This window comes from Lagopus muta, chromosome 1 (assembly GCF_023343835.1).
Source record: "Lagopus muta isolate bLagMut1 chromosome 1, bLagMut1 primary, whole genome shotgun sequence".
Classification (NCBI taxonomy): domain Eukaryota; kingdom Metazoa; phylum Chordata; class Aves; order Galliformes; family Phasianidae; genus Lagopus; species Lagopus muta.
The window spans coordinates 62,053,000-62,075,078 of NC_064433.1; the positions used below are offsets into that span (position 1 = coordinate 62,053,000).

Below are 22,079 nucleotides of genomic sequence, written 5' to 3' on the forward strand. Positions count from 1 at the left end.
CCTCTCTAGTAGTCTCAGAACATTCTTGAAAAAGCCAAGTGTTTCAAAATACTGAAGAGTACCTTGGTGTCAAATTGCCATTAAAATCACTTGGAGTTAAGGATCATGGTGCTATTCTCCTATCTACAAGTTTATTCATCAAAGTCTAGCCTGTTATCTTACTAGAGACTGGCACTGTGGGGAACAAGAAGTCTTCCTCTCTTCCACTGTTTCCAACTAATTTGCTTTTTGATTTCAAATTAATAGGAAAGCCTTTGGTTTCCAGTTTCTCAGATAGAAGTACACTATAATATTCTTCCAACTGTGCTCTTTGCAAAGCATTTCGTGCTATCTTAATAACTAGTTTGCTTGTGTATATAGAGGGCATACATATACCCTATCAATTTAAAATGAAGGCATTTTCACTTTTATAGTACCCATAAGACTCAGCCTTTACTCCTGTCATACACTCTGGCAGAGCATGTATGACAAAGTTCAACTGACACCAGTTCTGTTTGTCTCAGCTGCACAGAAGTGATGGAGCACATAATGTTCACAGCTTTCTTATGTTCCAACATAAATCTGCGTTCTCTTGAACATCAAGTATTTTCTGTGTGCCTTTCTAATTTCATAGTTAAGCATCAGTAGTTATTCTGAAGCTTATATTACAGACTTTGGTTATGTGAACTGGTGAATCCGCCATTTTAGGAACTGAAATTGTCCTCCATCAACTAGAAAGTGTCTCCTATCTCCCATTGGGCACTTGGAAGTGCAAAATACCTCAAAGTTCATTTTATTCCATGGAAAGAGATGTTACTCTCTTGTCATCTCAGCTTTTCAAAATCTGACATATGAGGGCTGCTCCAAAAGTAATGCCTCCTATTTCAATATATTGGCCCACAGTGTCTGATGTGGATGTTGGTGGCATGTCATAAAGGCTGAACCTTCCCACCAGTGTATAATTGCATCTTGTTGCTGCGTGACAGATGGCAGCAGAGAGGTAGTCTGACAGAATGGCATCTGACATAATATTGCATATGAAGCAAAGGCATGCCATGAAATTCCTCCATGTGGAAAAAATTGCACTCACTGACATTCATTGATGCATGCTGTATTTTTGTGGAGACCTAACAGTGAATGTGAGCACAGTGTGGTGTGTTTCAGCAGGGTTGGTGTGTGGTGTGTTTCAGCAGTGGTAGTGGGTCATCTCCACTGGTGCAGATTTTTATGTGTTGCATGCAGACTTCTGTTCTCTGCTACTGATAATGTTTAGCTAATGGTGATGACTACGCTGAAAAATAAGGTTTTGTAGCTGAGAATTTCCTCTATCAAATAGTGTTGTTGTGCTCTTTGTATCTGTTGTATTTTCCGTGGAAATAAATAGGAGACATTACTTTCAGAGCGACCTATGTAGATCAATTTCTTCATCATTTATCATTTTAATGAAGTGGCATATTCCGTCTTATTGGATGGAGAGGAAACTGAACTACAGTCGGTTATGTTTTCACTTGTAGACACTTTGCTGTGAAGTCACAAACACTACTGATGAATGCACTTTCTTGGGATGTTGTATATGTGGAGCATGTTTCTCAGTGGACTCCCAAAGGTAATATTTCCTTTTCCTTTCTCTCTAAGAGAAAGGAAATCTCCATTTCAGAACTTAGCAGAATAGCTACCTAACATGACATTGTCCTCCTATCTGGATTAAATACAATTCTTATAATTTCATGCTTTTGAAGGTGCAAATTTGCTTTAACTGTTCACCCAGAGACAGAAAATAAATGTTGACTGGAGATGACCATTATAAAGACCAGAGTGGCAGAGCCAAGGGAATTGCTGGGGCATTCTAACATATTTCCCATGCCCATTTTTTTTTTTTTCTTTCTATTATCTACAAAGAGGCTCAAGAGAGAAGAGGCGTTTTAGCTAAAGCATATGGTTAAATCTGGCATCTATATGTGTTTGGATACATCCGCAAGGAATGGCTAAAATTTAATTGCAGAGGCTCCATGAAGGTCTGAGTGCATAGATGATGAGGAAATTCGCATTTTCCTTCAGGACAATTGTCCTCTTTATACATAAACTCAGTACTACAAAGAAACTAATAATGGAGAGAAATCAAACTATGGTAACTGCCGTAGTGTGGTTTCCGATCATATTTGAGGTGAATACAGGCAGTCAAGATGTAGAATAAAGATAAATTCTATCCATGAAATCCTAACCTGTTTTTGAACTTGGTCAACATTGGATCACTATGGATCACTATGTCTGAGTTTTGTGATCTCTAGCATGTGCTGGAAAGATGGGATAGAAGCATATATTTTGAAATAATTTATTGAATATTTGATGCATTAAGAAGATGATACAGAAAAAGTATTATCATTATTAAATGCAAAGATTTTTTTTCACATATTTAGTATTCTATCATTAATTTTATGCTATTGTAGTTGATAGTGTCAAGACACATTTCCTCTTGGTGGCTCTAAAGTTTATTGTTAACTTTAGAATGGTAACAAAACATGGTGGTCTGTATGTACTATATTGATTCTAGCTGAAAAAAAAGCCCCTTGTATTCTTCATTGGTTCTCAGAGGCAGGAAAAAATAGTGGTTCCTTTAAAACTCTCTCTCTGAACAAAGAAATGTTAAAGCTCATTTATAAAATATGAACAGCAGAGTGTTACTGCTGGCTTTTTAAGATTGAGAATAACAACGGTGCTGAGGACACTATTTATAGAGCAGAATGCCAAAAATGGTGTGTTAACCTAAATCAAACATTATAAATTATTGAGAACTGCTCCTTTTCATTTCTTAAAATACTTCTCTTTTGCATGAAGGATCTTGAAGTTATGGTTTTCCATTTCTTCCATGCACTATTTATTCTAAAGTGTGTTAAGGGAACTTCTCTGCACAACATGTGGAAAAGTGTACATAATAGCAAAAAACCAAGGAATAAATATCCTTATTTTTACCAAGTCTTATCCAATTTATTTTTTTTCATACTCTTGAAATACACTGGTGGGAAGTCCATTTCAAAAAATCATTTCCTCTTGCAGTTAATAGTTGTGAAATCTGTGCCTGCTCTGGGATTCACTGTATTAGGGGAAAACCTTAGAAACTACTTCCTTCCCCAGATGCTTTAAGAATGACATTTCCTTTTTTATTAAAACAACAGGACCTAATTATGATAGATAATGGCTCCAAAGAAGTTTCACTGTGGGGCAGTTTGCACTCAATCCTTATGTATGCTCAGAGAGCATCTTTCTCAGATAATAGCTATGGGAACTGCTTGCATCTTTTTGTGAAACGCTATCAGTTTCTGTCACTTTAAGTATTTTACTGAGTATCTTTGAGGCAGGAATAAAGAGATTGTTTGTTGAACATGAGCAATCTAAGGTTTGATGTTGCAAGATTTAGCAGAAAATACAAATATTTACCCCATGCAGCATGTGGGTGGGAAACTGAGGAAGGTGTGTTTTTGGGATGAGCCAGGTAGATGATGCATTGCTGACAGAAGCAAAGTGGGAACCTGAAAGCTCAGCTCATACTTCAAAACATAACTAAACTGATTGAAAATAGAGTCTGTCATTGCAACAGGAAAGAGTTTCAGGAACCCTCCTTTTTCATAGTTAAAAAAGGCCAGATGGTGGCTGGGACCCTCCCAAGTCTATAGCGTCCACAGTCTGCAGATATAGAGTGAGTTATATTTCACAGAATAGAACAAATGACTGAAATAGTTTAAATATGCAGATTTTAACTCTGTTCCCTGTACAGTAACTCAAATGAAACAATAAATTTCCTACAAGTGCATTGCAGATTTATTGGATATAAGATTACAGTTTCTGAATAAAATGAAAGTTTACCATTTTTATTGCAATTGCTGTTCAGTATCATTTGTCACCATCAGAGGATAATGACATTAATGCAGCATACACTAGGAGGTTGGTGCAGAAATACAATGACATGACTTTCATGTGTGATTTTCAATACTGTTTAGTTTATGGAATATCTTATGTGACTTCTATGGAGGGTAGCACTGCAAAAGCATAATGTGGGCAAGGATCCTGAAGTCTATTTCAGCTCTCTTCTTGCATCAAGGCTTGGACTGACTATGCCCAGTGAGAGAGGACATAGGAATTGTGCTGGGTTAGGAGTACAGACTCCTTTGCTGGTCAGTGCACATTCCAAAGTAATTCAGATCTTACACGAATCCACGAGTAGTCTGTCTGGAAAGATCATCTTGGTTCTCGGTCGTTCCGCTTATGAGCATACAATTAAATAAAAGAAATCTCGGCTACAATGAATCGTCACATGACCTAGAATAAAATTAGCTATGTTGGCTGTGGGAAAAAAAATCTATCTGAGTGCAGGAGAATCACTCACAAAAATTAGCCAGTATTTTATCCAGGAGATCTGGATATAGTGCAAATGCTATCGTGCAACACTTGCAATTATGTCAATTTTGACCAATGTTATACAGTAGATAAGCATAATGATACTTTTGGCCATAGAAATCCTCATAGATTCAAAACATATTACAGCTTTGGGGTTTCAGATACTTACTTTGAAAAATCCATGATACTCACAAATGACTCTGTAAGAGCTCTCAGAAAACAGGTTTGTTTGGGGCCTTAGTTTTACTTGCCTAGTGTTAGAGAACACGATGGATTTGCCAGTACTTTAAGCTTAATTTTCTGGAGTTGATGAGCACCCACGGCTCCTCCTGAAGTCAGCAGGACATTTAGCTACTTGCACTTTTGATAATCAAGTCCTGGCCCCTCATCAAGTCCTGATGCATTTCAGAGAGACATTCAGAAGCTAAAGTACATAAAAATTATAGCTGTTTTGCAACTCTTCCTCATGAAAAGCTTAGACTGTTATGGGGGAATAAACTGAGGATATGTACTTCCAGAAAGAGGACTCTGAGCTCTGCTGCACACCATTTATTTTCCTATTACTCTTTGAAAATTGTTTATTTGACATGTTGTATGTCTTCTTACCTCCCCTCCTTTTCATTTTAATTGGGACCTGGTTATTGGCTAGAAATTCCACTAGCATGACTCATCCCTGCCCTGAAAATGACTGCGAACAGGCATCGCATTGTGGGATTTACCTCCCCCGCTTTTTTTCCTAAGTGCTTTAACGTGGCACAAGCTTGTAATAATAAACTAGGAAGGAAGTTGGAGCTAATCATTCAGTTCTGAATGCACAAGCCCTGCCAAATTTCCCCACAGGCATGAAGCAGCCGCTCAAGCTGTGACACCAGCAAATTAAATCCTGGAGGTAGCTGACCAGAAGTAATGAAATGTGTACTTACCATACTGATGCTGTCAGTCCTAAGACACACTGACTTTACATTCTAGTTAAGTGGGGCATGTTTGTCACTTCCAGTGCTGCTTACGAAAAATACTCAGGTTTGTTCCTAGCCTTCTTCCCAAGATCACAACCACAGTGCTGCCTGGTAACCCTCACTTGTACTACAGGAATAAAAAGATTACTGTAATGATCTGTTATTTTTAAAACGCTGCCAAAGTGAAATCCATATCTCAAAGGAGATAAGTGATCTACTCTTATGACATGTTAATTACCGTAATAATAATCTTTGTATTCAACCCTTATCTGCTGTTTGCTTCTATAAAATCATAGCTGGAATGAAAGGATGAAAATTACTTTATGAGCCAATGGATAATTTACAGCAGAGGTCTCCTAGTGACCATGTGTCCCATGCATGCAGCAAATTAAGATCCTGGGCACACACAGGTGTGTGGAAGAGGGCTGTGTAACCACTGAACAGAATGAGTGCTACTTGAGGTATGAGTTACGCAGATCGAGATAGGTACACAAAGGAGAGAGACTATCATTTTGTTGTCCCAACATACTCAGGTGGTAAAGGACTCAAAAAAAAGTTATTTTCCCCAGACATGTATTGTCATAGCTAGTAATAGCATATATCTGTGAGGTTTTTATGTATTTAGCTAGCACAGGCATGTAATGCTAATTGCACATGAGCTATTTAAGTGGGTTAGCAGATCATCTGCTGAGTGGAACTCACTGTGAATTCAAAAAAACATTGTGAGCAGAAAAATAAGTGTGCAGTTTTGCAGTCTTCAGTGTAGGTTAAAATAACACCCATGGAAGAACAAACGTATGAAATCACAATCCATATAAGCAGCCTGAAAGCATCTAATTATATCCTAGAAATGTCTATAACTCTGCAATTATGTGCTTAATTTCCAGCTGTACTTGATTAACATCACAAATGATTTATAATACTACCAAGCACAAGGAGCTTGCGTAGAACTGTTTTTTGGAATGTATAAAATTTTTTGTTTCTTTTGTGTGTTTCTGCATGGCAAGTTAGGCAAACTGGGTTAGTGTCATGCAGTTCATCAGCAAAGCTAAGGGAAGACTAGACTCTTTAGAGATTAAACTCTTCTCTTTCCTCTAGTGAAGCACTGAAGTGCAAGTCTATGGAAGTTCAAAACCCACTGACTTCTGTGAGATTATAACAGGATGAGTGGATGAGTGAGTCCTACAATGACTTCAGAGTATTGGTGGATGGAAAAGTGAACATAAGCCAGCAATGTGCACTCACACCCTTAGAATTCAACTGTGTCCTGAGATGCATAAAGAGATGGATGGCTAGCAGGGCGAGGGAGGTGATTGCTCTAGTGAGACCACATCTGCAGTACTGTGTCCAGGGGCAGGCCTGGGACCCCCAGTAAGGTCCCAGGAAAGATATGGTAAGATATGGAGTTGTTGGAGGTTACTCAGAGAGTGATGAGGCACTGGCACAGCCTGCTCAGAGAAGCTGTGGATGTCCCATCCCCGGAGGTGTTCAAGGCCATCTTGGATGGAGCCCTGAGCAGCCATATAGCACTGCAAGTATACTTCGACCTAAATACATAGTAATCACATCTGAATTTGGTCTGTCTTTCCTTGATTGATCTTGGAAGAAAACCATGCTTTCTGTGCTCTGGCAACACACGTCTCTGAAAGCTGTGGGTGCATCACAGAATCATTAAGTTTGGAAAAGATCACTAAGATCCTCTATTACAACTGTCAGTCTATCACCACTGTGCCCAATAACCACATCCCTCAATGTCACATCAACACGTTTCTTGAGCACCCTCCAGGGATGGTGACTTTACCACCTTCCTGGGCAACCTGTTTCAGTACCTCACCACTCTTTTGGAGAATTTTTTCCTAATACCCAGCCTGAACCTCCCCTGGCACAATTTCAGCCTACTCTCTCATCCTCTCACTGTTACCTGGGAAAAGAGGCCAACTCCCACCTCACCACAACCTCCTTTCAGGGAGTTGTAGAGAGCCATAAGGTCTCCATTGAGCAACTCCTTTCCAGACCAAAAAATTCCAGCTCCCTCACCTGCTCCCCATAAGACTTGTGCTCCAGATCCTCCATGAGCTTCACTGCTCTTCAGTAGACACACTCCATGTCTTTCTTGTAGTGAGGAGCTCAAAACTGAACACAGCATTCAAAGTGCAGCCTCACCTCCCTGCTCCTACTGCTAACACTATTTCTGATACAAGATAGGATGCCATTGGTCTTCTTGGCCAGCTGAGCACACTGTTGGCTCATGTTCAGCCAAGAACTAACTAACACCCTCAGATCCTTCTCCTCTGTATAGCTTTCCAGCCACTCCGCCCCAAGACTTTAGGAATACATGGGGTTGTTGTGACCAAAGTGCAGGACCTGGCACTCGATCTTGTTAAAGCTCATGCAACTGGTTTCAGCCCATCAATCCAGCCTGTCCAGACCCCTCTGGAGTATCTTCCTGCCCTCTGACAGATAGACATTTCCTCCCAACACAGTGTCATCTGCAAATTTACTGAGGGTGTATTTAATCCCTTCATCCAGATCATACCAATAGTATTAAACATAATGGGCTTCAATATCAGCCCCTGGGGAACACCATTCATGACTGGTCATCATCTGAATTTAACTTCATGTACTATCAATCCTTCCATCTCCCCAGTTGTAGAGAATGGGAGGAAATAGGATAAGAAGACTACCTGTTTATTTGCTTTTCATTATTCTAAATGTAATCCTCAGTTAAAGATTTAGGACTTACAGATCCAAGTGCTGAATCAGGATTTAGGCAAAATACAAACACTTTAAATGTGGTATTTGAAGCTTTTCAAGGGTAAGCCTATTGAATTCAGCCAATGTTAAGGAAAGCACATGTAAGCTTTGGCATAATTTTGGTCCTATTTTGTAAGCCTTTTAAAGCAATTGCTTTGCCATCTGTGAAAGATGGCAGGCCTGGATGCAGTACTGCAGGGAGTTCTCAAAAGGGCAGAGTAGAGGGGAACAATTACTTTCCTCTCCCTGCTGGCCACTCCTCTTCTGATGCAGCTCAGGATACTGCTGACCTTCTGGGCTGCACACTGCTGGCTTGTTCTGAGCTTTCCATCTTCCAGAACCCCCAGTTCCTTCTCCACAGGGCTGCTCTCAATAAGTTCTTCTCCCGCTCTGTATGCATACCTGGGTTTACCCCAGTTCTCAGTCTTGAATCTATTAGTCTGTTTATCTCTATTTGAGGTGAATTTACTCTGTGCTTATTACCTTGTTCTCATGTTGGGCCAGATGAATGGATTTGCTTAGGCCCTTTCTTCTCAAACCTATAATCCTAGAACAGAATTTATGTATGTATTTATTTATTTAAATAAATGCCAGGAGCTGGCAATATTGTATGTGTGAATTCCAGATAGGGAGCTTGTCTGCCACAACATAAATTTAAAAAAGCATTATTCTTATGGAGAAACCTTCACTATACAAAATTTGAGGGAGACAAGGTGCTAGCTTCTGAATGAGGTGTCTGTCTCTGGTACAAGAACAATCTGACTGATTGAATAAACTGCAAACTAGTCATGGGCCCATCCTGCCCTCCAAACAGAACTCTTGGACTGTAGGAGGAAAAGATACTGTGAAGCTGAGAATTGAAAATATATTGCAGTTTTTATTGGAGGGTAAAAAGGAAAAAGATTCTAAACACCAGTATGTCCTAAAAAAACAAAAAGACAACTCTGATATGAGCTTGAACTGTTTCTTCTCCTTAATTGCTGTGAATCTGTTTTGAAATTCCTGTAGAGATCAAGTACTTCTTGCTGACAGCTGGTTTGAAATTAATCGAAAGGAAAGTGTTTTCAGCTGGCAATGGTTTAATATGCTCATGATGTATGAAAAAAATTGTTCCCTTTTCACTACTACTAAAAAAAGAAATAGTGAAAATGAGGAAATGAATAATACCAACCAAAGCCATGGACATAGAGCTGAGAAGTGCTCATTACATGGTACTTGCTGGAAAAGGATATTTGGAAATGTTTAGTCTATGCTAAAAATGATTCTTTAGTTTTGGGCTTTTAAAAATGTATTATGGGAAAAAAAAAAGCAAAACAAAACCAACACTAGAATTTGATGTTAACTGTCTTGTAGAATAAGAAATGTTACTTCATCACAAAGATAGCACAAACATGTTATGAATACCAAAGGAAATGGGTACAAGTGGCTTTAAGGTTTATTAAATAATAAGTTTTACTTCAACAAATTTTTTTCTTTTTTTTTTTTTTCTTCTAGAATGCAGAACCTTTCCAAGTTACTGTCCGAGAAGACAATTGTATCATTGTTTCCCTGGAAGCATCTGATGTGGTGAGCTCATCCTCTGTATATGTTGTGAAGATAGCTGGAGAATCCAAGAACTACTTTTTCCAGTTTGAAGAATTCAATAGCACTTTACCTGCCCCTGTGATTTTTAATGCCAAATACCATGGCCTGTATTACATAGTAACTCTCTTGGTAGTGAACTCAAATATGGTTTCCAAGTCAGCAAGATCAATCACTGTGTTAACCAGTAAGTAACATCTTATTCTCTGTTCTTTTGTTTCTTCTCCTTGTGTGTATTTGTGTTTTTTTTTTTTCCTTCAGAAGTTTGCTTTCTTTATTATTATTATTTATTAAGTCCTCGTTTGGGATGAATTCCTGTGTGAGAACAATAAAAAAAATATGTTGAGAAGGCTGGAAGGAAAATGCACAAGGTCTGGGCAGGAAGAAGGTGACAGCTGTGGGGTTTCCCCAGGTGGCCTTCCCTAATCATTAAGTGGAGAGGGTTAAAATACTGGAGTAAGGGGAATGTATGAAGCTCTTCCCGAGGTTGTCATCCTAGCCTGTGGTAAAGGAATTCTGAAAATCTAATCTAATGGAAAGTACAAAAAGTGTTGACTCATGTTTCAGTGTAAACATTCCTGTTGTATGGTGAGGTATATCTTACTTCAGGTGCCATGACAATGTTCTTGGCTTGCTGATGTATTGAAGCAGTACTAAATCTGTAAAGCAGACACTAGTCACCAAGAGCATATGTTTCTGCCACTACAGCTGAAGATTTCCATGTGCTGGAGTCCATATTCACCATCATCTGCTTCTTACTACCACAAGGTGATCTCGGGGAGAGGCATGATTTGGTTTTCTCTGTAACCATGCAAAGCACCAGTGCAATTCCTGCCATGTTTCCAGAATTTGTACTATCCATAGTCTTCATCCTCCTTTCTGTGCTCAAGTTGTGCACTACGAATGAGAACAACCATGAAGATTCCAGCAGGAAAAATATAATGTGGTAGAGCAAGCCTTTCATTAGGCATATTTACATGTAGTGGAATATGTACAGCTTCATAGGCCATCTGGATTTCCTTTATTTTTTTATTTTTTTTATGTCTTTTTAATCTGTTATAGCTTTACAGCTGAAGTAATAATTCTAACCCAATTTGCTATTTTATTTTTCTTTATTTGTTGTAAGTATTATATGACAAACACAACTGAACAGATTCCTCACCAAGTATTTTAGGGGTTTTAGAACACTGCTCTTGCAGTCATGCAGCAAGGCTAATTGCTGCTTGATTTCTAGACCCCACAAGGTCACTGGTAGCAGGGTCAGTTGTGAGTCAGAGTGGCAGATGGAGAATGGCACTCCTGTGCAGGGAATCTCTGAAGGAAGAAGGGAACTAGTGTCTTTCAGCCTATCATAGCCCATCCCAAACTCAGACTCTGGCTCACAGGATTTCCAGGAGACATTCCTGAACAAGTGTGAGTCTGCCAGCTCCAACAAACATAGCCCACGTCACTCTCCCTCCTCCAAGGCTCAATGGTGCCCTTCCCAATGGAAAGGAGCCCACTCCACCCCTTTTCACCACCTGTCTTATGTGGATGCACTGGCAGCTTCCCAGGGTTTCCTGCTGCGACCTCTGCTGCTCACACAGACTTTGGAAGGACCAGTGATCTTGGCAGTGGGCCTGCGCTGCTTGAGGAGCTGATGTACTGCTTCCTTTTTGTCACATTTCTTAACCTTTTTGTTTGTCTCAACAAAAGACAACCATGTTTCTGAAAGGAAAGGGCATTTCCATAGGAAATTTCCGCACCGAAGGGTGCTACACTAAGTGCTATAGGGATGGCACAGATCTCCTTCACAGTGCAAAGGACCCAACATTCTTCCTAATATTTTCTTTTAGGCAGGTTAATGCTTACCTCGTCTTTTCAAAGACAAAGGTGCAGGAATGAAAGTAAATTTTGAATTAGAAGTTCATGCTATTGCCATACAGTTCTTTTGAGATTTCTTTAAACTCTAGTAATAACTTCTGATTTCTAAAAAACTTCACTAGGAAATAGTTGATTTTCCTTTTTTAAAACTCAAAAAAAAAAAAAAAAATAGCATTGCCAAACTGACCATTTTACATTATTTTTTCTGACAATTAACTTGAATTTTTGGCAAACAATAATGATGATATATTCGTATTTTCCTTCATGCTGTATACTCTTTCTACTTCTTTAACTTCCTTAGTTTTTTAACTGTGTAAAGAGATGTAACTATCTAATTTATTTTATCAATATCTAACACCTGACTAAATGGTACACTGTGAATAGCATCCAGGACAAAATTAATTCCTGTTCTAATTTCATCAGCGTCAGGAGAGCTTTGCCAGTGTAGATTGGCCCTATTCATTAGTACGTCACAAGATAAATCAAGTAGGACACTCAGTGGTGCCAGTGTGGTAATTCCCAAAGATATACTTCAATATTTCACAATAATTTTCTGGGCCCTCCAGACATGTGCAGAGGGTTCAGTGCACGGAGATGGTGTCTTTCAGCTTGGCCATGTGCTGGAGACATCATACACAGCAGTGTATAGTCAAATTGTGCATCTCAAATTGATCACAAAGTCCTTCAAAGGGATTACCTACTTATAAACTCAGTAAGAGTCACAAAAGAATTTTGCTTTCTGATGGTCTTTCTTGATGAGCTTCGCTTTTTCCTGTTCACATTCCTCAGTGGTGTGATTCTTCTCAGCTTATTGGCAAGAAAAATGTATATCTCTTTGCATATCTCTTTGCAAGTTGAAACTTCATTCTGCTTGAGTAGGGGGAGATTTTTTGTTTTATCCCTCAAAGACCTATGTGTGGGAGAGAAGTGATTTGCCAAGAGAAAGATAATGTCAAAGCTAACAAAATGCACAGTTTATATATGTGTGTATTTATATTTGTAAATTTGTTAATATTTTGCACATGTGTTTACATTTATATCTAAAATGCAAATGTATAAAGTTATGTAAGTATATATATGCATGTATAAATACTGTCGTTTGAAGGTTCTGTTGTGAACTTAAGCCTTCTATACTGAACAGAAGAGTTCATTTTCTTCTTGTCTTTGACAGAAATAATTTCAGAGGTTTCTCAGGTTAATCAAAACACCACAAACTGTGGAATTTATTTGTTTGGTTTCTGTATGCCAGATTGTTGTAATGCAAAGTGTGACCTATTTGCTTGGTTATTTCTTCTCAGGATATTGTCAGCACAGCCACATCCTCAGGTTTTTTCCAGAGCCGGGACTTTTAGAAACATAAGATGACTAGGGCACATTCAAGTCTTAGGAAACTTGTAAAATAAAGTCTAAGCATAGAAGAGCACTTGTTCTGGTGATTCTATAGCAAAGCTGTGTTCTGTACACTGGACTTAGTACTGCACTTGAGGGAGAAAATGGTGAAGTGACACCTTCAGCACTTATTGTTAATGATAAGCATGCTGCCACCCTGGCCAGTTTCCTGTGTGAGCAATTGTGTTGTGCACAGTATATGACCATCCTTCCAGTTTTCAGTCTGGACAAGTTTAGAAGTCATTCTGATATCTAACAACTATTTTCACTCTGCTTTCTTCTACTGATACTGGAGTTGGGGGATGACTGCAAGATTGAAGTGACTCCAGAATTTGCCTCACTAATTTAATGTTTTGAAATACTTGGGAAAAATAACAACAACAACAACAAAAAAAAACAACAACAAACAAAAAAATCAACCAAACTTGCAAGAGGTAAAGTTCATTAAAAAAAGTTTTTAAAGGAGTTTATGAGAGAAGTAAGGAATATGGATTCATATCCAAAAATCAATGCTTAAAATTCTCAGTCATCCTGCATTTTCTTTCTGGGGTGACTCACAATCATACAGTTGTTTTTTTGTTGTTGTTATTGTTTTTCACTGAAATTTTATTGTTGTTGGGATAAAAAAATACCTGTTAAGAAATGAGGAAAACAATACACTGCAAGGCTGTTTTGTGCTGTAGGAAAAGAAATCTCTTGCAGGATTTGGAGAAATCAGGATGTGTGAGGGTAATTAAGAAGAGCTCTGCCTGACTTTTATTTTAGCTTGTGATTAGAAGTTTTCATTGGTGAATATCTCATTGTTTCAAAACCCAATGATTCCTTACATAAATCACAGTAAAATATATTCCCTTTAGGGTGAATTCTGCCTCTTTGTCTTCTACCAAAAAATATTCTCCTCAGGAGACCAACAAGGCCTGCTGCCTGGGATTGTGATCTCTTCCGCTTCTAGAAAATAATTGGCATTAGCCCTTGTTAATGCTCATCTGTCATTGTGCCAGATGCTGCAGGAAGCAATTCTGCAGGTCAAATCCATACCTTCAGCTTGTTGATGGATCAGAGCTGCTGAAGTAGGAGATCCAGAGTTGTTGTGCTTTTTTTTCCCCAATGAGATACAGAACTGATGCCCTTTGTGTATATCTATCTTAAAGGATGGTGTGGCACATCTTTAAAAAGGCTAGTTATTTGTGGGAGCCTTAATATGAAACATAACTCAGAAGAACTTTTAGATCCCTTAGCACACTGATCTCCCCAGCAAACAGATCATGTTATTCACTTCTAAGGGAAAATCAGAATTGAGAAACAAAAGAACTGTAACGATGAATATTTTTTTTCTGCCATCATTTCCATTGAAAGTCTGATTTAAGGTATCAGCCTAAATCTGTGCAGTACTAAGACACACCCTTTTTTGTTGTGCCAGTGATATTTTCTGGTTTGTGTGGCTTTCATATTTGTCATCTTATGTGGGCATCTAGAAATGGCAGTGTGCAGATTGCGTCATTGCTCAGAGGCCATTTGTGCTTACATTCCTCTTTTGTAAGTGGTCACACATGATATCCTCTACTACATATCATAAAAGTGAACATTATGTTCCTGAAGTATTAAACAGCAGCTATTAAATTTCAAAACTAGATGCTTTTTAACAAGAGATAAAACAATACCTAAAGTTTACAGCATAATGAAAACTTTGTCCTGGCTATTATTTACTCCCATTAGCAATGCAAATAGGTAAATAGGGTCATCCTGGTGATGACATCACAAAGTTCACAGCTTCTTCATGTGAATAAAGGTGACTACCTGTGAGATTTACATCACCCCACTATTGAGACTTCTTTCCTAGTAGAGTTGTATTATGACGATTAGCCATGATTAATCTTGTTTGAGTGTGGAAGCAAGACTGTTTTGAGTGTGGGAAGCAAGACTGTTGATCTAAGTCCCATCTCATCCAGCCACATGTAATAGCACATCTAATCTGCTACATTAACCAATCATCAATTCCATCTGTAGAGGGGCCAGGTCTATGAATATCAAAAACAAATTTATTTGGCCTGGACTGTGGTACTTATTTTCAATGTCCTTTTTTTTTTCCTCCCCTGAATTGCAAAAGCCACCTAAAACACTAATGTATCTGGCACAGATCGAATGCATTTATGGAGGATTTAGCCTCCAGAATTTGCTGGGGCATTTGAGGAAGAGGCTAGCAGCATTTATTATGCTATCTGTTTTTATAATGCAAGGTATGTGCTAAATGCAAAATGTGGTTATATTCAGGAGAAATGAAGAAGTTAAATTTCCCATAAGCAGATATAATTGGAAAGCAATTGCTACAAAAGCAGCAGAATGTGAGATACTAAGAATAAAGGAACTTCAGTCTTGATCCTGCAAGCTTGTGTATATGAGTTTAATATAGTCTAGATGTCTAAAAAAGACATTGAGCACAAAAAAAAGCCTTAAATATGCTATTAAAGGGAAACTAAAATCCTCTATTTCCCTTCCTTAGTATGTCTTACAACATCAATATTATTGATGCTTCTATGTATTTGATCATACCTCATTTAAGCTATTTCTTGAGAATCACTAAAACCTTTGTGGATCCTGAATGCTGTATCTGGAACAACGAAAACACCAAACAGTTTATGCTCTGAATTATAAATATAAATGGTGAAGAGTGATATTTTACATATTCTTTGAGCTTTAATAACCCCAGGAACTGTTAGTGAAAAACTTTAACATGATTTTTATCTGATGAGTGTCCTTTTAATTTCGCAATGTGCAAATAGATTTGATGTGAATATTTGGTGCCGAAGGAAGGAAGATAATGGAAGACTCTTTAAATTGTATTATATTACTCAAACTACTCTGTTAACAGCAGCCATGAGCAAGGAGAATTCAGTAAGCGGAAGATAACAACAAGAAAGAGAGTTTGCAGTGATTACCGCTTAATTCAATTATTGGTTAATTAAATCAGGAGGAAAAATCATTCGGATTAAAAATAAATATAACTTCCATCTTTTATTTGATTTGTTGTAGGAAGGAATAAATGGGATAATTCAATCACTGTCTCAGGGAAGTTTCAGTAATTCAGGAATAAGGAGACCCAGATCTGAATGAGATAGCAGAAGCCCAGGACATGCCTGTTAACATGAAAGATGGCTGCATGTAAGGGCTGTGCCATTTAGAGATTGCTGTTGACATTTGAACTACTATCACGTGCTGTGTGAGATGTGATATGAAGTGTGGGGTCATGGGGATTGCCAGCTCAACTGTTTATTTCAGAATAAGCGATGGGAAGGGATTCAGCAGAAAGAAGAGGGTAGGCTTTGTTTCCCATGACCTGCTTTGCTCCCATTTATTTCTAGGCTATCGCAAATTGTCAGCAAGATTTTCACAAATTCTGTCATTGCAGTGCCTCTTGGTATCCGTTAGCTTTGACATTTCTATTTCTCTATGTCTAACTTATAAATATACTGATAGCTACCTGAAGATAATAAAACATATTTGCCATGAGAAATAAATTAGGATTCCCACGGTTTTGTATTCTGGTGCTCTGACAAAGTTAAAAATGGCAACAAAACTCCTTCCTAAGTCCTGGGCTGAGATTTATTTTCATGTTTTTTTTGTTCTTTGTTGCTTTTTCTTCTTCAATTCTCATTGCAAATGGAAGCTTAGTACAGTAGTGAAAATACCGTGGTAGCAAATGGGATTTAATTTTTATTTCTGCTATGGGCTTGCTTTTCCATCTTTGATTACCCTGTTCCATCCACCGTGAGACAATTCCCCTTTTGAAGCTGCTGGTGCTGTCTTTTTCATCTGCCTTCTCTGCTGCCTGTCATGACTGTGTGCTCTTTGGAGAAAATTGTATTATGAGTTTTTCTCCAGGGCTTGCTTCAACGGAACTTTGTACTCAAATGTGTCCTGCAAGTGTGTAGTGAGACCATGCTAATGAACAGTCTGAATTTTTCAATCTGTTCCCTACTGTGCACAAGAACTTAACATGACAATACCTAAAAGGATGTGGGCATAACTACTGATCATTATCTATTAACTACTTCTATTAAAATATGTTAATATGACTAAATCTGAGTAAAACTAGAAACCTGTCCTGAATAGCAGCTTGGCTCTCTTAACCAATGCATTTACCAGTTAACCAGTTGCAATTATTTCTTCTAGACAGCACGTGAAAGTACATAGGTTATTGTCCTTACTTTCTATAGCCCACCATGGTCAGAGCTGAAAGCTGTAGATTGGCAGCTCTGTACTACCTGTCTTCTGTGTACCCCATGCCTGTGGGTAAACCACTGTACTCTGTACCTCAGCTTTTCATCTGTAAAAAAGCAGCAATGATGTTTCTGTATTCTTTGGAAGTGTGGTATGGATGAGTACTTTGAAGATGGTGGCCCTCTCAGCTATGGTAGGAATTGGGGCTGATGAAGTGTAACTACTCGTTAAATATATAAATGAATATTTACCAGAACAGAAAATCATCATTCATTTTCCTCTGGTTGTCACACTGATACACTTCTTAGCTAATCTTTAGCTAAGTTCAGATTGGTGCCAAAATTATGATTAATTTCAAGTGTTTTGCTTTTGTGTGGGCACTTTTACTTGGTCAGCAACTGCTAAAGAAGAAAATCTTAATGGGGTGATGATGGTGAGTTCTTAAGTAATAATTGTGATTTCAACCATGGTTTTTATGCCTGCTCTTCTGCAAATAAGGACAGCTTTCTGTTAAAATGTTGGGGTTTTTGTTTTCTTTTTTCTGTAAAAAAGCATTGAGTGCACTGACATTGTGTGGGGGGGGGTTAGGCTTTGACGTAGTAGCCATAACCTTGGCTTTGACGTAGTCAATGTGGCTTTGCCCCAGACCTCTGTGAAGCCTCGGGTATCATCTGGGAAATTTGAGAGTTCCTGTGTCATTCCACACAAAACCATTTTTTTCTTTGATGTTGTTTTTATAGGTTTGCCTGTTGATCTGCTTCTTTCTGCCTTTTTTTCCCTCTATTTGTATATCCTTTAGAACCCCTTCCTGTGAGCAGTGTTTCTATCTATGATTACAAACCATCTCCAGAAACAGGAGTGCTGTTTGAAATTCAATACCCAGAGAAGTACAATGTTTTCACCCGGGTAAATATAAGCTATTGGGAAGGAAAAGACTACAGAACAATGCTGTACAAAGGTAGGAAGAAACTATTCACTAACTATTCCTGCTAACAAAGATACATTTTCGCTTTTTAGTTATACTTGCTAAAATCAGTGGGTAAAATTCTGTCTCAATCACAGTTGAAAACATCAATACAATTCCCAGTTCCTTCTTTCCAGTCATGATTTTTCTTTGTGAATAGCTAATGGAGAAGCTTAGGGATGCCCTGCATCTGGGAAATGCTTTCAGTATAGCTGATTCTTGGAAAAGACTTGAAGCTGATACCTCTGTATCACTGTGAAGTCACATAGTGCTAGTAGCACTGAGCAAAGCTCTATGTCATGTAGTACTGTGTACTACACTATCATTCTTTGTTGTCCCTGAGCTAATAAACCTGTTGCATTTTATCAATTTCATCTTTCTTAGAACAGTTAAACCAACAACAAGCAATCTAACAACCCACATAGTCAATCTAAAGAATTTCAGCAGTCACTAACCATCTAAACAGACTAACAAGGGCAAATTCTGCTTTCTTTTTTGATGTTTTATTTTTGCTTAGATCTGCTTAAATCTCCTTTGCTCTTTTGCCATGCAGTAAGCTTAAGCACAACATTTATATGAAAGATGTAAAGGACTATCGTACGGAAAGCACTTAAGAGGTGAAAAAAGCACTGCGTGCTCTTCAGGTTCCCAAACCCCAGCTGGTTTAGTACAGCATGGTGGCAATATTGCCTCTGAGCAATCCAGTAAGTGATGGATTGAATTTTAGTGATGGAAAGAAGGTTTCCTGTGTAGCAGCCTGGTCACTGCAAGCTCTCTCTGGAGTCAACAGAGGGAGATGCCCACCTCCAGAAGGAGCATGGAAAACTTTGGTGTTATTGTTTCAGTGTATAGAAAGATTAGGTTAACATCTTCAAGACTCTGAAATGCAAGATGTTGGGAATGGTGATTCTAGATCATAGTTCTAGAAAAAGGTCTACAAGTGACCCTTTTCTAACGAACAAAGGTGATACTAGCAGCAATTTTTCTTTTTCACAGCTCATATGCAGAGGCTGTAATATTACTGCTGCTGCTGCTGATAAATAAAAATGTCACTTTGAATTAAGAGATTCCCTAATGAGCAAGCATACTCTTTCCCACAGCTAAATTGCCCTACGCAACATCTCTTCAGCCCACGCACGTACTGATGTTGCATATGAGCTCCATTCTCAGACTGTGGCTGGTGCATAGCTGCACTATGGATGGCCCTTTGAGCATCTCCTCTGAATGCTGTGCCTCAGTCAGCACCAGACCAAAGAGGTTTTTGCGTGCAATTGTTAAAGGTCTGCAGCAATTGTCAGGTGCTCTTTGAGATGCTCAATGTCACGTGGAGCAGGTTGCCAGGTTGAGTTGCTTTCCTGTGAAATGTATGTGAAATGTAGTTCTTATTTCTCTTGCTGGGCTCTTTTTTTTTTTTTTTTTTTTTTTTTTTTTTTTTTTTTTTTTTTAATTGACAGCCAGGGAAAATATTGTCAAAACTGAATTATTAGAATTTCATGTCTTAGACCAGGCTGAGCAATGTTTAAACATCTGAAACACTGTCATTTCAGCATGTGTAGCTGCATTATCAGAAAGCGAATATTTGATGTGTTGTTTTCCTTTTTTTTTTTTTTTTTAATAACAAAAAAATCTTTTCTTTTTAAACCTTCTGCAGATTTTTTTAAAGGTAAAACCGTTTTCAATCACTGGCTGCCAGGTATATGCTACAGTAACATCACATTTCAATTGGTATCAGAAGCAACCTTCAACAAAAGCACGCTAGTGGAATACAGCGGGGTTAGGCATGAGCCCAAGCAACACAGAACAGGTAAAGAAAATGATTGTGTACCATTTGTTCCACATCTGTATGTTTGTTTTCCTTTCTGCCGTGAGAGGAGATTGACTGCACGTGAAGGAGGGGCTGTGTGGAAACAGTTATGGAATTTGCTCCTGGCCAGGAACATGGGAGGAGGATGCTGCAGCTGGTACTGTGCAGGCAGGGAGTAAAGTTATGTGCAATATAGCACAAGGGGAAATCTGTATGAGGGTTTCTATTAAGAAGTTGGTTTATTAGAACATAAATTTTGCTTCACATGAGACATCCTTGGCCTTATGTTAGGAATTAAGTTTTAAACCACAGGAATGCCACACTGAGAATGATATTGATCTATCTGTTTTGGTCTGTCTCCTCTCACAGTGAATCACAGCTAAACAGTTGGAGAAGGCCTTCCTCACTATTCAGTCTTCTCTCATAGAGAAGAACAGTGTTGCTGTGTCCCCACTTGGCGGCCAGATTATGCCCTGAAGCATGAACTTTTAATTTCCAAGACAGCAATGTTGCAAAAGCTGAAAATTGGATTTATTCAGAGTCCAGGACTAATTTAATTTGGTCCTGGGATGATGCCCAAAACTTTCCTGTTAATCTCTTGGACCACAGACATTTTCCAGGGTCCAAAATGAAATGAACCAGTGGCAAAATCAGAAGTCAACCAATAGAATTACATGTTTTCTTTCCCACTGCCTTCCCATCCCCCATTCAGGACGTGAAGTGTATGAGGTTTTAGTCTCTGATTTTGTGTTAGTGGCTGTGGCTGGGACAGGGGGAGGTGAATAAATCAGTAGGTTGTAAGGGGTCAGCTTAAAATATGTCAGACAGAATGTTTGCAGAGGCTATCCGCAGGTAAAGGCATAAGGCAAGCAATTATGGCACCTTTTGTTCACCTGCTGGCATAAGCAGAAATAACTTCTTTGCATGCCATTTGCCTTCTGAAGATCCAGATCTAGAGATCAAGCTTTCACAGCCATTAAAATTTAAACTGATCTTTAGTGCTTGTGAAAAGGTGTCTACTAAGAACATGTGAAAAGCCCTGTGGCAGCAAGAAGGTCATGCTTTTCAAGTATACACTATGTCATGCGTTAGTTTTGTATGTGTTTTGGAGCTCATTTCTACCAATGGAGGTATTTTTTCTGTTATCATGCAATTGTGGAAAACACAGTAAACCGAGACCCACCTTTTTAAATCCAGTTAAGTAGCTTGCTGCTGTATTAGCATTGAAGTCTGATTTATGTCAACTGCGTGTGTACTCTGCATCATGGTATTCTTGAGTCCTGATTTTTCTACGAATTTTCAGTAAGCTTGATCCTACTAGAATCACAAAATTACACTGTAATTTTGTAATAGAAGGGAGAATCTTAGGAAGAACAGGTTATTTCAAAATATCCCTGATATATTGTTTTTCTGCAAAGAATATTTCCCTGGGGAATAAGCACCTGGCAGAGGTACACAGAACACACCTATTAAAAGATTAACGTTTGCTTCTCTTTTAGTTCCTTACCCACCTCGAAACATTTCTGTTCAGATTGTGCCAATCAACAGAAACAACTGGGAAGAGCACAGCGGGAATTTTGCAGAAGAATCATTCATAGGACAACAAGAAATCATAGGCAAAGAGAAACTGAGCCGTTTTTCTGGTGACCCACCTGAAATTCCAGCAGTGAACACAACTGCAGCCTGGCCTGATTACCGCTCTAACAGTACTGAGTACGAAACCACATCGCAGCCCTATTGGTGGTCTAATGAAGCTGAATCATCAGAGGGTGAAGAGGAGTTTGTCAATGCAGTTCCCAGGGATTATGGGGCCAGTGAAGTAAACACATCTGGAAAACTCACAACAGAGCCCACTCCTTTCCTTCCTGTACAAATGGTGCTGACTTGGTTACCACCAAAGCCACCGACCGCCTTCGATGGTTTCCATATCAGTATTGAAAGGGAAGGTAAAACTGAGCCTTATACACTTCTCATGCTCTGTTTCTATAATTCTGTTGGCGGTTTGTCTCCTTCACAAATTATTAATTACCTAGAATCGTGCCTCACAGGACTTTATTAGATCTCTTGTGTATCTTGGTAAGGTTTTTGCATTGAATAGCATGCAGTTCTGGCTGGGTTTCAAACTAAAATAAGGGAGGTGTGATAAATCACAGTTTGCAATTTCTTTTGTTAAGTAAGA

At 38.7% G+C, this 22,079-nt stretch overlaps 1 protein-coding gene across 1 annotated transcript in view; it reads left to right on the forward strand.

The window, feature by feature from the left end:
* The window catches only part of PTPRO (protein tyrosine phosphatase receptor type O), a 153,065-nt gene that overhangs the window by 76,029 nt on the left and 54,957 nt on the right, over positions 1 to 22,079 (forward strand). Inside the window, 4 exon segments of the mRNA XM_048969007.1 lie at positions 9,576 to 9,849; positions 17,932 to 18,090; positions 19,748 to 19,900; positions 21,400 to 21,846. Of these exon segments, the coding sequence (XP_048824964.1) occupies positions 9,576 to 9,849; positions 17,932 to 18,090; positions 19,748 to 19,900; positions 21,400 to 21,846 (1,033 nt within the window).